Genomic DNA, 17,761 nt, shown 5'->3' with positions numbered 1-17,761 from the left:
CCTTAGAAGGGAAAGGTATAAAAACAGTCATAAAAGAAAGAATTTTGAAATCAGGTTGTGAAAGACAAAACTGCGTTCAGTGAAACCTGAAATGCTCTAAAGACCCTAAGCACTTAGGTGGGTTTTATCACTTGGGTGGATTTTACTTGCTCTAAATATAAAATTATAATCCGCTCTAAAATCTAGACTATGAGACACCGAGTAAGGTAAACAATCTCATTTCTTCAACAACTAAACTGAGAACAAAATGATCAAACAAATTTGAGACACTTTATAGCACAAATAGACAAAACCGAACTAAAGAGCTATGGGTTTCAGTGATAAACTATAAATCACAGCGCTGAAGGACAGCCTCACTGTGAGGAAGATCTTTATGAGGCTCTCTGCAGGAGGGAGGGGGTGAGGCTTGGGTATGCAAAGCAACAGGTGGGCTCACTGATCAAGCAGCTAGAGCTGGATGGAAGCCACAGGTGCCTACCTTTAACAAGTCATCGGCCCATGCATGGTTTTATGTACACCTCTTAGGATTACATTTTAAAGTATTTTTAAATTAAAATTGCAATTTTAAAGGTTTACCAAAGCAGCAATTACATCTTTCATATGAAAGTATCCCTCCTCTCACATTCATATTCACACCCCAAATCAAGTGCACTGGGCTTGACATTTCGCAAAGGGAAGCTCTAACAAGTGGGCAGAGCCCTTTAAAAGACTGACTTCTGGGCATTCTGTAAATCAGGTACAGTTTCCATTTAAGGAGTCCAGTTCAGTTGGTAGAATGCATGGCCAGCAAGCGCTAAGTCCTGGGTTGCAAACTCAGCGTTTAAAAAGATTCCTCACCAAGAAAGGAAAAGTTCACTTACTTTGTTTTCCACAGCCTTGCCTCCACGTTCGATGTGTCTCTCTACATAACCAGAGGACAGCAACTCACTACAACAACGAAAAAGAAAGGGCGATTAATGAGGGTCCTGCAGCTGAAGACAACCTCCAGGAACAGAGCAGAGGTTGCCAAGCATACCCCAGGCCCTGGGTTTATCCCCAGCGCTTCAGGGGGGGGGGCGAAAAGATGGCTTTGAATATACATCACATTTGAAAACATGCATCAAGTTCACACATACCTACTTTAACAATTCTTTAATCCAGATTTTTAAAAACAAAATCAGCACTTTACAGAGAGAGAGAGAGGAAGGAAGAAGACGGGGAGGGAGGGAGGGAGGGAGGGAGGGAGGGAGGGAGGGAGGGAGGGAGGGAGGGAGGGAGGGAGGGAGGGAGGGAGGGAAGATCCTAGGCAGCTAGAGCTTCGACAAGGAGATAGACAAAACTGAACTGCCTCTACCACCTGTTATCCCATGACAGAGCAGAGCCGACTCCCCCATCCAGCACTGGGGCGAGGAAACTATAGCAACACCCTTTTTTTTTTAAAAAAAGATAATTTAGGTTTTTTTTAAACTACAGCTTTCCATCAGAAAGTTAATTTGTTACCCATATCTTACCATATGTATCATCTATGTTATTTTTCTTACAGATTATTAGTTTCTATCACACACAGAAAATGAAAATGAAAAGGAATGGGAAAAAGGAGGCCAAGATGGCCCAGCAGGTAAAGACTCTTGCTGCCAAGCCTGACAGCCTAACTCCAGTCCCTGGGACTCACACAGTGGAAGGAGATGACTAGCTCTCCCAAGTTGTCCTCTGGCCTCCACAGGCACACAGACTCCCAAGCACCACATCTACACACACACACACACACACACACACACACACTTGCATACTAATAAAAGCAAGGAAATGAAAAGCAAAACATCATCAACATTTTGAAGCTATCTTTCTTAAAGTCTTGTAAAGAACCTTCTTGTATGATTGGATGCTCATCTGATTAGATGTTTATGTATTTACTTTAGATAATGTTTTACCTGCAAGTATGTCTATGTACCACTTACACGCAGTGCCCATGGAGCTAGAAGAGAATGTCAGATACCATGGAACTGGAGTTAGAGATGGTTGTGACCCACAATGTGGGTTCTGGGAATTGAATCCAGGTTCTTTACAAGAGCAGCCAGTGGTCTTACTGCTGCATTATCTTTCATAAGGAAACCTACCACTAAAGAAGCTTCCTAAAACACACCTATATAAAACAAATTTAAAAGGAATTACATATAATGGGGGAAAATGACCCAAATAGACATCACATGCCACCAAATAGAATCCCCAATACCAGGAATGGGTCACGACTCTTTCGGTCATTGTCAAAGGAATCCATAAGCACCACTAAAAACCATCACAACCTATTAGCAATGCTATCGGCTACCCTCTACAACCTATTGCTGAAGTCAGCACATATACATGTCATTAAACATGGAGAAATTGAGCTTGGGTTCTACTAGAAGCTTCGTCCCTTCTGACTAGCATTCACAGTGCTGGAAGGTATTTATACATGCTACAAGAGGAGAAAAATAATCATCAATCTCACTCAGCAACAAACTCAGCTTTGTTTTCTCTCCCAGCAACTATCAATTACATATAGCTTCTTGGTTAGAAGTGGACTCTGTACTCACTTCCCGTTATCAGTCCTGGCATTTTGTCTGGCTAGAACTTGTGTAGGTCTTAAGCATGCTATCCAAGCTCTGTGAGTTTATATGTGCATCAGTCCTGTTGTGTCTGAAGAACACTGTTTAAGTCATCCATTACTTCTGGCTCTTACAATCTTTCCACTTCTCTGTGACCCCTGAGCTTTGATAGGAAGGGAGTGATAAAGACATCCCATGGAGGGCTGAGTGTTCCAAAGTCTCTCACTGTGCATATTGTCCAGTTATGAGTATCTGTGTTTACCATCATCTGCTGCAAGAAGAAGCTTCTCTGATGAGGGTTAAGCAATACACTGGACTATGGGTTTAGCACTATATCATTAGGAGTCATATTATGACTAAGCACCTTTGGAAGAATAATAGTAATAGGTTTACCAGATAGGCCCCTGGCCTATAGAGTCTTAGGTTCTTGACCTCATTAATGGTCAGGTATGGATTCTCACTGAACTGGCCTTAAATCCAATTTTTAAATGGTTGGTTATCCCCCTAATGTTTGTGCCACTAATGCACTGGTGGGTATGTCTTTTAAGCAGGTCACAAACTGCCTGTCTCTTTATCCCAGAGTTGGGGTTACAGGCAACCTTATACTTGGAATAATTGTACAGTCAACACTTTTACCACTGAGCCATCTTCGCAGGCCCAAATAGTCTTTAAATTTTTTAAAACACTAAAATATAAATAAAATTATCATGAATAACTAAAAGGAATACATGAGGCTATAAATTTTTAATGCTACTCTATTTATACACATTGAGTCAATTTAAAAAGAAAAACCTTCTAAAACTGTTTTATGAGTCATCAAGCCAAAGTTGTCCCAATTGTAAACTTCTGAGCGCATGGTCCATCATGGTGAGCATCACGCCTACAGTTGTTTGAAATGTCAACTACATGTGCAAGCGAGTGCTACATTAATGCATACCTACAGCGCCGCAGAATCTGTGATTTACTTCCACTCAGGAAACTAAAATCACATATCATTTGCCTTTGACAATACATATTCATATTTCCTTCCCTGTCTCATGTTTGTGTATGTGAGAGGGGGGGAGGAGAGGGGCGGGGAGGAGGAGGAGGAGAGAGAGAGAGAGAGAGAGAGAGAGAGAGAGAGAGAGAGAGAGAGAGAGAGAGAGAGAGAGAGAATAAAGCTTATCATTTTGTCTAATGTTGCTGGCCAGTGAGCTCTGGGGAACCACTTTTCTCTGCCCCCTAAAGGAATGCACAGCCATGCCTGGCTTTTTATGTGGGTGCTTGGGGTTCAAACTCAGGTCCTCGTGCTGGCAGAGTATGTGCTCTTATCCACTGAGCCATCTGCCCATTCCCTGGAATACATTTTCCTAATTAGTTTATTTGAGAGCCAGCTAGGATGTGCTAGATTGTATGTTACAGACTTAAAAAAAAAACTAAAAAGTGAATTAAACTATCAAGACATTTATCATCTTATTGGAAATTCCAGGACAATTATAATTCAATCTTCAGTTAACACTCAGTTCTGTTAGATGAATAAACTTGAGCCTTAAAATATATATACATAGGGCAACTATTGAGACATTTTAAGTTTGGATGAGTAGGCAATTGGCAAATTGTGTCATATGTAGGCGGAATTCAAGGATGGCCTCTATCTGTGGACTTGCCCAGTGACTGAAATAATTACTGTTGCACAGACAACTAGGAATGGTAGTCTTTCTCTGCTTAGGTCAGTTCTGAGCCTTGCAGGGAGTTACTGGTGGGGAAGGCAAAGGCAGCCGTGAGAGAAGTAACACATGGAACACTCTAGGGCTCAGAATGAGCAGGTGTGGGTCCTCTCCCCAGTTTACTCCCTGTCCTAAGGATGCTAGCCCGTGTCTCCAGACTCTCACTCTGTGCCTCAGCTGATCTGTCTTCAGTTTAAAGGTTAATCTGTTCATCTGTTCTACCTCTGAAACAGCTTACTCAGTAGCATACATACAGGCTGCCACCCAGAACCGCAGCACCACTGAGACGAAGATCTCCTGAGAATATTGGGAGCATGAGGGGAGGGGAGAGGGAACCAGGAAAAAAGAGAGGGGGAGAAGAGGAGGGGAGATATGGGGGAGCAGTAAGGTTGAGTCGGGGAAAGAATGGAGGAGACTAGGATGAGAGACACTATAATAAAGGGAGTCATTATAGGTTTGAGGAGAGAGCTAACACTAGTGGGATTTCCAGAGATCTACAAGGATGACACCAACTGGCAAACTAAGCAATAGTGGAGAGTCTACCCTAATTGCCCATCCCTGATAATGAGACTGACGACTACCTTATATTTCACGAATTTCCAAGTGTTTCTGACAAAACAGTAATCTGTGTACAGCAGACCAGCCTCAGACACAACAGGGAGTTGCAACAGCATCCACACCACACTAAGTTAACTTAGCCTGTGTCCCAAACAAGATAGGTTCTGGCCAGAAGTCTGCATAGAGCTCTCCCTTGGCTTTGGTACTCTATGATACATCTTCCATGAAGTGGGGGGGGGCACCCACTGCCACACAGAGGTAATATTTATTAGCAGAGCCAGCCAGGTTTCAGCTGTTAGGAATCTGAACTAGTAAATTCTGGGAAGAAGGAGGAAGTCGGGCAAGTGGTGAAGGAAATTGAAGCTGGGCTTTATTGGAACATAGTGGTAGTCTTCAGAACAGTATTCAGAACAACATAGTGGGAGCAGTAGTAACAATGATCATAATTACTTAAAAACAACTTTGAAGTCTTCTGGGTTTTCGGTTTTCAAGGGAATATTATCATTTGAACTATAAAATCTAGGCAATAAGACAGTGTGAATTATAGTGAGTAATTAGAGCAAAGAGAAGCCCCTCTGCTTGGGAGTTACGCAGCCTTCCCAATCAAGTACTGATCTACATCCACTGCGAGGAGAGGCCCCATGTGGTTTACACCAGAAACTGCTCATGCAAGTCTACTTTGTCTGTATGCAGTATTGTAAAATATGCTAAGTATTGTTATTTTAATGATTGGGCTGGAAATCTTTCCATTAAAAATGTCACTGTGCCTTCTGCTGAAATGTAAAATAGTACTTATTGCCATCAACAGAGACTAAGTACATTTTCATAAAGTCTAATGAAATAGAAATAATCAAAATTACCTTGTCTTTTTCTTCAGGACATTGTTGTTTATTTGTTGGAAAGCAAGAATCTACTTGGGTCACTGTAAACATAGGAAATGAGAAGGTCTCTGCTGCATACAGAAAATATTATCCTACCAGAAATGTACAAAGAAAGGTTCACTCTATGCTGACAGCTTACTTAACACTTTGTGTATGGATGCTCCTTTAATGAACTTTAAGAGATAAAAGCAATTTTTAAAATTAGGAAGGTGTTCTGAGCTCTATTTCTCTTTTCATTTGCATGCTATAATAACCCTAGAATAGTAAAACCAAAACAGTGTTAAGTGCTTTCAGTCATAACACAGAGCATGATGGCACACATCGGTGATCCAAAGATGTCCAAGCAGGAGGATTGCTGCAAGTTTGAGACCAGCCTGGCTACAAAGCAAAACCTTGTCTCAAAGAACTAAACTACAATAGCAAACATTTTCTGTCAAAATAACGACGATGCTTTGTTCACTGGGGAAGTATCATGAATCAGAAGTAGCATGTAAGATCCAAAAGTTGGGGAGTTGAGAACAAGTATTTGAGTTTCCATCTGCCCTCTACCACTTACTAGCTATATACCTCTGGATAAATTATTTAATCTTTATGAAATAATTTGTCCATGTTAAAATGGAGATGTTACAAATTTGATATGATAGTAAGTCAGCCTCTAAATGATTTCACATGACATTGATGATCTTGATCTTAATCAAACCACTGCTTATTCCCTAATTTGTATTGACAAATCTTTCTCTATAACTCCCAGTTGAAAATTGGTATTTTTTAATCCTTTATATTTTTTAGATTTATTTGTATGAGGATTTTGCCTTCATATGTGTCCCCGCACCACCTGCATGCCAGGTGCCTATGGGGACCAGAAGACAGTAGCAAATCCCCTAGAACTAGAATGTGGATGGCTGTGAGCCACCATGTGGGTGCCAGCAACTGGACCTAAGTCCTCTGCAAGAACAAGTGCTCTAACTACTGAGCCATACATCCGGCTCCTTACTGGTTTTTTTTTAAACCACTAATGCTACCTATGATTCTTCATTGCCATTCATCTCTGTCTGGTCCACTTAAACCAGCTTGTGTTCCTTGATAATCACAACGATCATCTACTTGCACATACTCTAAACTTCTAATGTCCCCTTTCTCATTTGTACTGTGTTACACTTTTGTGCTGGCCCAGTCAAACTTCAACCATGTTAAACTTAACTCTTCTGCAAGTCAAAGCCTTGTTCCCCACCACAGCGTCTGAGTGACCACACATTCCATTCCTGAGCACAGTTATTAATCGGTCCCTCAGCATAACACACAGTACCCAAAAGGACTTTACATCTCTTTCAGTCACTTTACTCTGAGAAGACCCTCCTGTATTTCTCTCCCTGAGTCTTCAAAGTAGTCATGGTGACCCCCTGAGGACCTCTTCTTTCCAGTCTGCTTACAGAAAGCATTCGCTAGAACATAAATGCATGAATTCAAACACCTCTCTCCTAAGGAACAATCAGCTGTGTGCCCAAAGTGTGTCCTAGCAAAGGATGACAAAAAAAAAACTTCAGACATCACTGTATCCAAATTATTATATTAACATAACCACCTACAGAAGAAGCCGTATTCTTATGTTTTGGAAATGCTACACTAAGTAGGACACACCAGCTTCAGTATGATCATTAGAAACACCCAAGAAACAAATGAACAAGCTGGTTTGGCCACCATTTTCAAACAAACAGCCTCAGGACAACTACCTAACCTCAGGTCTGTCCCCAAAATGCCACACAAGGCTAAGATTAAGTCAAGGATATGAGGACTCTTTGCCAAAACCTCAGAAAGACTTTAGGCTATTTCCTCAAGACCATATATCAATAGAAAAGCCTCTCCAAGACTCATAAGAGCCTGTGTACTCCTCAAAACAAGAAAGTGTCTAGGGATCCCTGCTCAGTGATAGAGATCAAACCCAGGCCTTCCTACATGCAAAACGAGGGCTATCCCATTACAGCCCCAGCCCTATAAGAATTTTAAAGGTATATGACCCAGAGATATGATCATATAAATAAAAATGCTATTAAGAATATTGAAGGCATTATCTCTCTTGGTTACAGCCCAGAGTGGAGTGGGGGCTATCTCAAAAACATTTATAAGTATATTTTTGACTAACAGGGTAAATTCAAATACTATTCACACGAAATTCACCAAATTAAGAATAGTATTTCTAGAATACCGGCATCAATTAAAACCAAAGTCAGCATTTAATAGTCAGAATTGGGCCTAGAAATATACTTAAGTTAAAACAAAGGCCATTTCTTACACAAAAGTAATGGTGATCAGTGAGCGAGGCTAAGAACCACAAGCAGCCATTCCCAAGAATGAAAACAAACCCTTAATTAACCATCACCAGCCAAGCATGGTAGTGCACACTTCTATCTCCAGCCCTGGAGAGGCTGAGGCAAGAGGACTGAGTTCAAGGCCAGCTTGGGCTGTGTAGTAAGACTCTGCCTCCAAAACAAGTAAGAAATATCAATGGCCAAATAAAACACATTCTCTTTTACCAGAGCAGAGGAACCACGTGACATACCTGTCTCAGCATCACAATTTTTATGCAACAGTGACTTCTTGGTAGGTCCTATTTGCGCCCATTTGGACAGGGTTGTCTTTTGCATTCATCCTACCCTTATCTATCTTCATCTTGGGTTTATATGGAATAAACAGCTTGCTTTTAAGTCCAATGTTTATACCTAAGTTACCATTAGAAGCCTTCCAGACACTGAGACTGACTGGGATGCTGAGAACCTGAATCTTGAACTTTCTTCTGATGCTGTAATGAAAGGAAGAGTTTAATACCTCTTATATAAGTGAAAATATAAATATGTTTTGGCCAACAGCAGTTACTGATTACAAATGGCTGCTTCCATTGCCACTCCTCTCTTAATGAGGGGCAGATTATCTCTCCCATCCTTCCGTATCTGATCTGCCTCTTACATAACATGTGAGACGTGATCCTCTGTATCATCTGTAACTCAAAATCTCGTATGTATGTATGTATGTATGTATGTATGTATGTATGTATGTGTATAGTACATATATATCTATAAGGGGAGAGAGAGAGAGAGAAAAAGAGAGAGAAATCTCTTTTGAGTCATACCACTACAATGTCAGGAAGCCCAAGCAGCAACCAGAAACATGCATGAGGAGATGAATCAGGTCCCTAACCAAAAGCACAACATGAATTCTCAGGCAACAACGGCACTGATTTATTTATTTGTTTGTTTGTTTGTCTATTCATTCATTCATCTGTCTCTTTTCTTCCTCTCTTTCCTTCTTTTTCCTTTCTAAGTATAACTTCCATTTTATTTTTCCAAGGTGTTTTTTTTTTCTTCTGTCCTTAGGAAGCTACCTCTTTACATGGGCTTTGATGGAGGTCGTGGTGCAGCACCAGCAGGTCTAAATCATGGCGGGTGTTCAGGCCTTCCGGGCTTCATGAAATTGATTCCCAACTACCATATTCTGAATGGCACGGCTCACACAGTAACGCAGCTTGACTCAGAGGTTAGGAAGCACATCAGCGGTGAAGACCCTTGCTTTGGGTATGTCCTTGACAGCAGCGTCCTCTACAGTGTTCCAAATTATGAACTTCTCAATGGCCTTGTCCTTGGGCACGCACAGGGCGCAGCAAGGCCCTGGCCCTTTTTGGCATGACTATTGTTTCTCTTTTTTTTTTTTTCATTGTTTGGGATGACACATAAATAAATACTAAGCTGAGCACTTTTTTAAGGAAGTACTTTGACCTTTCTCTTTTATTTTATTCTGTGTACCTCTTCTGCCAGCCCTTACCAATCCAGTGTTTAAAAGTCCTGTTTTGTTTATGCTACATGAAACTGAAACCACAAAAGTGAGTTAAAAGCTTACTCATGGCATAGTTTTTGGATGAGAGTTTCATTTTATTACTTTCTAAGCTGTAAACATGAAAATTCCTCCCATTTATGCACATACAAGGGATCTACTGAACAGGCTTGTGCCGAAAGGTAGGACTATTTTAGTTACTGTGGGGACTACAGCGAGTAGGAACTTGTATTTTAATTTTTGGTCCCCAGTTGGTAGAATTGCTTGAGAAGGATTGGGAGGTGGGACCTTAATGAAAGAAGTGAGTCAATGCGGGTAGGCTTTGCAGTTTTAGAAACCCCACACTGGTCCACTATGCTCTCTCTCCTCTCTCTCTCTCTCTCTCTCTCTCTCTCTCTCTCTCTCTCTCTCTCTCTCTCTCTCTCTCTCTCTCTCTCTCTCTTTCTCTCTCTCTCTCTCTCCCTCCTCCATTCTTCCCTTCCTCCCTCCTTCTGCCTGCAATTTGTAGATCGGACATGAGCGTCAGCGGCTGATCCAGTGCCATTCCTGCCTGCCTAAGGCCATGTTCCCCACAATGATGTTCAGGAACTAATCTTCTGAAACTGGTAAGCAAGTCTCCAATTAAATAGTTTCTTTTTAAATTCCCTTGGTCATGGTGTCTCATCACAGCCAACGGAGAGTATCTAAGACAATTATATTCTGCTAAGTCAAAATCTGATGGAAATTATCAGTGAACTTCCGGTGTACATGCTCAGAATAAGTATGTTCAGTGAACGTTGAGATGGATACTGTCACTGATGTTATCTCTTATTTATAGACTCCTTATTTCTAGTAAAGTCAAGATTTCTAAGTCTAGCTTTACAGTAGGATCATAGGATTGTAAAGAAAAAAGACAGGTCACATCCACATTACAAGATCAGAACTTCCTAGTTTCATTGTTCACTACAAAATGTCACCAAACATGGAAGTATAATCGAACTATATCAGTTCACAAGTATTCCAGTAGGAGTCTATTAGTACACAATGATGTGTTGCATATTCTGATTGTTGTAACTCATTGCCACTTTGACAATCAAGGATACCAGAGAACATACAACAGTATGGCAATGAAAAAGGGTCTCGGGTGAAATGTATGGCATTCAAGCAAGGGAAAATACACTCCTCTCTGATACAACCAAATCTAGGACTGTTTTTATTTATTTAGGACACTTTTGCATATCTTTTTTTGGGGGGTGTTTCGAGACAGGGTTTCTCTATGTATCTTTGGAGCCTATCCTGGCATTCGCTCTGTAGACCAGGCTGGCCTCGAACTCACAGAGATCCGCCTGCCTCTGCCTCTCAAGTGCTGGGTTTAAAGGCGTGCGCCACCAACGCCTGGCTCTTCATTATTTTTAACATGGGCTCTAGGAATCAATCTCAGGTCCCCGTGCTAACACACGAAGCACTTTACCAAGTAAGTCATCTCCCCAGTCCCATTTTTAATTTTTTAAATTTGTATTAGTTCTTCGATAATTTCATAAAATGTGTTTTGATTATATTCACCCTTCCTCCCTCAACTTTTTCCAGATCCATACGCTTCCCCACCCACCTCTAGATCCTTTTCTTCTCTCGTTTTTTAACCTGTGAAGACCAATTTGTACAGCCCGGGTATTCTGGGATGTGTGGTCTTCTCCTGGTCCTCATACCAGGGTACTCTCTTAGAGAAAACTCAACTTTTTCCTCCCAGCACCTAACAATTACTGATAGTTCTGCAAGTAGGAATGGAATTTCATGTCCAACTTCCCTCTCCATGTTGGAATTTGGTCTTCCTTGAACCTACAAAAGACCTGCAAATACTGTTCACAACCCCCTTGCGATCACAGTACATTTGCCCTGTTGTGCCCAGAAGACACACCATTTCCTTATAGTCAGCCACCACACCTGGCTCTTATACTGTTTCTGTCCCCTCTTCTTCGATGATCCCTATGCCTTGGAAAGAAGGGCCCAGTATAGATAGCCATTCAAGGCTCAGCATTCTGGTCTCTTATTTTCTGCGCCCTGGCCGGTTGTGGGTCTCTGTGCCCTCTGCTATAAACAAAGTATACCCTGATGAAGACTGAGAAATTCATTGATCTGCTGGTATTAATGGTAAATGAGTAGGAGTCAGTTTAATGCAATATCCATTTAACAGCATAATAGTAGTGGGTTCTTCCCTATGGCTCATGCCCTGTATAGCAACAGGGTCCTGGCCTGATGGTGGTGCTGGGAGTAAGTTTCATCTTGTGGATCAAGGATTAAGTTCAGTCAGAAAGTGGCTGGGTACTTGTGGTATTCATGACACTGTTACACTAGTGGGTATGTCAGCCTGTCACTGTTTTAGGTCACAGGTTTCACAGCTGAGTAAAACTGGTGATGGCTTTTTCTTTTAGTAGCTTGCTTAGCACCTTCTAGCATTATGAAAACAAATAGGGATGAAGCTTCCAGGTCTGTAAACAGTTTGATTTCTCCATGTCCTATGACTCAGGCATGGATGTCTTCAGTAATAGGGACTTACTGTTAAATTCTGGATCAAGTACTTTGGCAATAGCCTGTACAATTTTGGGGGTCTCTATCAGATTCAGAGCATCTGGAGGGCAACCAAGAGTTTTGGCAACAGCCTCTATGGATTTGGGGTATCCATGGAACCTCACTGGTCAGCAACTCCATCAAAAGAAGCAACCAGCTCTCAGCACTGAGTTTTTTATTTGTTAGTCTCTGATGTCTAGTAGCAGTGTTATTCCTTGGTTATAGGGTAACTTTACCTTAAAATGAATAAATATGTATGAATATATGTATATGGAATATATACTACTATTATTCTACAAAACAGATATAGTGTGGAAAACAGTATATATATATGCATATATATACATACATACATATATAAAATACCACTAAAGATATTTCAAAAACTCATATGAAAATGTAATACTGTAGAAGCTTCCATATGTGTGTGTGTGTTTTATATGTATGGAATATATATGTATGTATATATATATATGTACATATATATATGTGTGTGTGTATGTGTGTGTGTGTAAGCTTCTACAGTAATACATTTTCATATGACTTTTTGAAATCTCTTTGGTGTTATCTATCACTCTCTATATTCCCTTCTTTACCTTGCTCTTCTTCCCATCGAAATTTAACCCTTCCTCTTCCACTATCCCCTTTCCCCCATCTTTCTTTTATGGAAAATGGATTCTTTTCTCATACTATATATCCTCAGTATAGTTTTTCCACCCTCTACTCCTCCCAATCCCTCTCCATGACCCCTACCCTCCAGATCCACTCCCTTTCTGTCTCTCATTAGAAAAGAACAGGCTTCTAAGAGATAACAACCAAACATGACAAAATATAACAAAATAAAGCAAAAACTGTCACATCAAAGTTGGGCATAGCAATCCAACAGGAGGAAAAGAGTCCCATGAGCTTGCACAAGAGTCAGAGACCCATTAGTTCACACAGCCAGGAGTAGGACTAACTTTCAAAGGAGAAAATTACCAGTCCTATGTCAAAATTTACCTAGATTTCCCATAAAGGTTCTAGAAATAAGAAACTTGCATATTAAAATGTGTATGCCAGTTATGTTAGTACTTGTAAGGCAGAAGCAGGCAGATCACAAATTCAAGGCCAGCAGGGTAGACACTAAGGCCTTAAAAGGAAAGAAAAAGAATGAATTGAGAGTAGTTTAAATTAATTATATTCATTGCCGATTACTATTTTTATAATATTCTTAAAGTGAGGCACATCTCTTTACTTCATCATCGGAAATGAATAACAACTATGTGTTCAAAGTAAACTGCACACCCACAACTTCATGCACCTTCCTAAGCTTACAAGACCTCATGAGCAAAAGTCAAGTTTGTACTCCAAATCCAGCTTGCTCCTTGGCAAGAGAGTGCCACCACCACTTCCAACCTCATCGTCTCCATTTCCTTTAGAATTGTGAAGACTAATAGAATCAGGCCCTTTATTTCAGTGTATACCAGTTACCTTACGATGCTCAGACTCCCAAGTCACCCGCCCTCTCCAACTCTCTAATCTCTATATGCCTTTGTCTCCTCCCACAACTCAGCTGTTCCAGGCTTTCATGAGACCTTCTGCAATTCACACATGGCCAATCCAAAAATCCATCCCTTAGCTCCAACTTTTGCTTTTGTTATTTTCTTCAACATCTTGGTCTCAGAAGTAGCATCGCAAACAGTTGTTGGCTGGGGCTATACAACTTTCCTAAGGCCCTCAACCAAAGAACGGACAAAGAAAATGTGGTACATTTACACGATGTAGTATTACTCAGCTGTAAAAAAACGACATGAAATTTGCAGGCAAATGGACGGAACTAGGAAAAATCACCCTAAGAAAGGTAACCCAGACTCAGAAAGACAAACATAGTGTGTATTCACTCATAAATGGATACTAGATGTAAAGCAAGGAAATGAGGCTACAATCCAAAGTCCCAGGGAGGCTAGATAATACTGAGGGCCCAAAGAGGGGCACAGAGATTTCCTTGGGAAGGGGGAATAGAAGAGCTCTCCTGGGTAAACTGGGGTGAGGGCTGGGTGGGGGGATGGGAACAAGAAGGATCCAGTTGGGTGGGTTAGAGGTAGGACAGAGGAGGAGAGTCATGAAAAAATGGGAGGAAGGTATTTCTGGGTTAGGGAGAAACCCGGTGCCAAGGAAACTCCTAGGAATCCACGAGGATGACTCAAGCTAAGACTCATAGCAATAGTGGAGAGGATGCCTGAACTGGCCGTCTCCTGTAATCACATTAATGACTACCCTCATTGTCATTAGAGAGCCTTCATCCAGTAACTGATGGAAGCAGATGCAGAGATCCCCAGCCAAGCATTGTGTCAAGCTCCAGGAGTCCTGCTGAAGAGAGGGAGAAGGGATTATAGAAGCCAGGGGAGGGGGTCAAGGTCACCACAGGAGAACACGTAGAGACCACCCATGGGAGCTCATGGACTCTGGCTCAACAGCTAGGGGACCTGCATAAACTGCCCTAGGCCCTCTGCATGTATGTGACGGTTGTGTAGCTTGGTCTGTTTGTGGGGCTCCTAGTAGTGGCATCAATATTTATCCCTGTCACTTAGGTTGGCTTTTGGGAACCTATTTCCCATGCTGGGCTGCCTCACCGAGCCTTGATGCAAAGGGAGGAGATTGCTCTTGCCTAAACTGGATGTGTCATGCTTGGTTGACACTCATGGGAGGCCTGCCCCTTTCTGAGGGGAGATGGAGGAGTTGATGGGATGCAAACTAAATGAAAATTTTTAAGTAATTAAAAATGCCTCGGGAGGCAAAAAAAAAAGGCAGGCATGAGGCATGATGAGCAAGTCAGTAAGATAAGTAAGCAGCACTCCATGTCCTCTGCATCAGCGCCTGCCTCCAGGTTCCTGCTCTGCCTCAGTTCCTGTCCTGACCTCCTTCAGTGATGGACTACAATGTGGAAGTGTAAACCAAACAGACCCTTTCCTCCCCAAGAAGCATTGGTCATGGCGTTTCATTAGAGCAACAGTAACCCCAACTAAGGCAGAAGCCCAAGCACACTGAGTGGGGCCATGGGAAACGCAGCATGGATGTGCACAGCATGGATGTGCACAGACTCTGTGAGGAGACAGAAGCCTCACCAGAAAAACCGCCAACGCCAGCATCTGTACATTCCTTTCCAGGGGCCGATCCCTTGGCCCAAAAAAGGAGCTTTCTGTCTGTCTGGATAATATAGCACACTTCCAATATTCAGGCACCCAAACTGGGCTGGGGGCTACTCTGGCCTCCCGTTTTAAGTGCACGCTTGCCCTCCGCTGTCTATCCAGAGAAAACGGTTACTCCCCAGAGAGAAAACCTGCTTCTGCAGGGTAATGGAGATGTACTTCCCTGGTCACTGGGGCTCAGAGAGAGCCAGGCTTCTTACTGCTGCTGCCACTTAGCACTTACACTCTAGAGGCGGCCCTGGTGTCACTTGGGAGGCTGAGACAACAGTATAGTTACAAATCCAAGGCCAGGCTGGGCTACAGATTTTGACCCTGTCTGAAAAATGAAAGAAAAATTCAAACTCTAGATGCTATACTGTGCATCTTCTATAACCTATTCATTCAGTTTTCTTTCTGAGATTTTTACTTCCATGCTATAAGCTTTATACTTGTTTCTAACTACCAAAATGCCAGAAGTTAGCCTTAGCATGCTGCAGGGTCTTCCAGCTTCTGCTGAAATACAATAAATGTCCTTTGCCTTAAAGCAGCAGGAGACAAACACTATCCATGGCACAGAATGGGCTCTGCAAACATGACTTCCTACAGCAGACGCCTGTCCAGAGCCCAGACAGGAAAATGTGCTGCCAAATCCTCTGAATGTGTAGAGCCTCTAAAATGTCTGTAACTCCTTTTTGGTGTCATTAATAATCTACAATCCTATTAATAGCATTTAAACAGCATAATTATTAATTCAAAAGAGAAGTGTGGACACTTTTCCTCCTCTCTTCTCTCATATCCTTACAGATATAAAACAAAATTAAGAAAATTTGTCATTTTACAGAGCTTTAGAGTTCAGTAACTTTTAAAAATTAAAATAACTGCCAGTTATCCAACACAGCCAAATTTTGAGGTTTTGGTGCTTCTGATTCTCAACTTGAACCACTTTCCACCCTGGGAAGTCAGTTAGAACTGTCCCTTCTTCTTACAGCTTCCGAACATGTTACCTGTTTCTGTAACTGGATAAACCCTTCCTGCCACTATAATGAGGAAAAGACACACGGGCATGCCAGGGTTTAGTATGCCAGCACCATCTACAAGTAGGAAGGTTTCTGAGGTTTTATTTTTTAAACAAAATGAACAAACAAACAAGCAAGGTCTCACTGTGTAGCCCTCAATACCCTGGAAATCACAAAGGCTGTCCTTGAACTCCTCCAACTGCATCACCAGACTAGGATTACAAGTGCAGCTATTACACCCAGCAGGAGGCAAAGTTAAATCTTCATCCTTCTACTCAGAGCATATAATTTTTGTGCTGGAACATTACCAGGCTAAGGCAGAACCAGGGAAATCTAGGTACAGGCATGAACTGGGCACCAAAGAACAAACTCGACGTCATCATCTGTCTCAAGCCTGTAGCCCTTAAATGGTGACCTTTGCCTTCTCAGTTTCCGTCTGTTCCATTAGCTGTCAATTCTTACCCAAGGGACACTTCCAGGAAATACCAATCAGCTTATAATGACCTCCATAGAGAAAAAGGGGTTATCAAGCCAGTGTTATTTTGGTTCCACTAAAATCTCTTCTCTTTCCAGTACCAGAATGTTACAATAGTGGGATTGTTTTTAAAACAAATTATGGCAGAACTGAACAGTCAGCTGAGTATTAATTTTCACACTGTCATCCTGGGGTCACCTCATTTCAGTCAGTGATACTGCAGTCGCTCAAAACGTTTCTAAAATTTCTCTTTTGGAATTGCCTTCAAAGAAAACCAAAGTGGCCTGTGAATGCAAAGATGTCGTTACGTGTCAAAGGCTTGGAACACACACAGTTTGTGCACCCTTTATCTGACATTCTGAGGTCATGAAATGCTTATGTTTTGAGATATCTCTCAGATTTGGGGATGTTTACAAATATCTAATGAGACATCTTAGGGTGTGATCCAAGTCCAAACACAAACATTTATTTTTCATATACGCCAAATGTACAAGCCCAAATGTGCAATTTTATACAGCAATTTTAAGTTGATATCTTCACTGTGACCCACATCATGAAAACTGATACGGAATTTTCTGCAACTGGCCTCATGTCAGCACTTTAAAATCCTCAAATTTGGGGTATATTTTATTTCAGACTTTTAAATTTAAGATGTATTCTCTACAATTAGGTTATGTACACATACAGAGATGATTCTGAGAGCTTTTGGTGCTTCTAAAACACAAATATATCTGAATTGTGTTACTTCACCACACAAAGGTACTAAAGACTTTGACAGAAAATTCCCCCCACATGTCTAATGCCGGTATGAGCCATGCAAGCTGCTGTTACAGCAAATTCAATGACATGTAGACAACAACACTGTAGGCAACTCGCTTGTCTGGCCAAGCATTTGGAAATCTTGTTAAAAATAAGTCTTATAGTCATTACTAAAATTGTCCTAAGTAAGCAATGAATGATGACAAATAATCAGAATGATGACATGATGAGTTACTCAGTGTACACTTCTACAGTCAAAGACTAACAGT

At 41.5% G+C, this 17,761-nt stretch overlaps 1 protein-coding gene across 21 annotated transcripts in view; it reads right to left on the bottom strand.

Annotated features, from left to right (window-relative positions):
• Positions 1-17,761, bottom strand: part of Adam22 (ADAM metallopeptidase domain 22) — a 226,899-nt gene that overhangs the window by 112,036 nt on the left and 97,102 nt on the right. For all 21 annotated transcript variants that reach the window (XM_040735852.1, XM_040735853.1, XM_040735855.1 and 18 more), the window contains exon 4: positions 861-927. In XM_040735852.1, coding sequence (XP_040591786.1) covers positions 861-927 — 67 coding nt within the window. The remainder of the gene's footprint in view (positions 1-860; positions 928-17,761) is intronic.

Source organism: Mesocricetus auratus, unplaced genomic scaffold, assembly GCF_017639785.1.
Source record: "Mesocricetus auratus isolate SY011 unplaced genomic scaffold, BCM_Maur_2.0 Super-Scaffold_100051, whole genome shotgun sequence".
Lineage (NCBI taxonomy): Eukaryota > Metazoa > Chordata > Mammalia > Rodentia > Cricetidae > Mesocricetus > Mesocricetus auratus.
The sequence above is the reverse complement of the archived record's forward strand: the minus strand, read 5'-3'. Positions and strand labels throughout refer to the sequence as shown.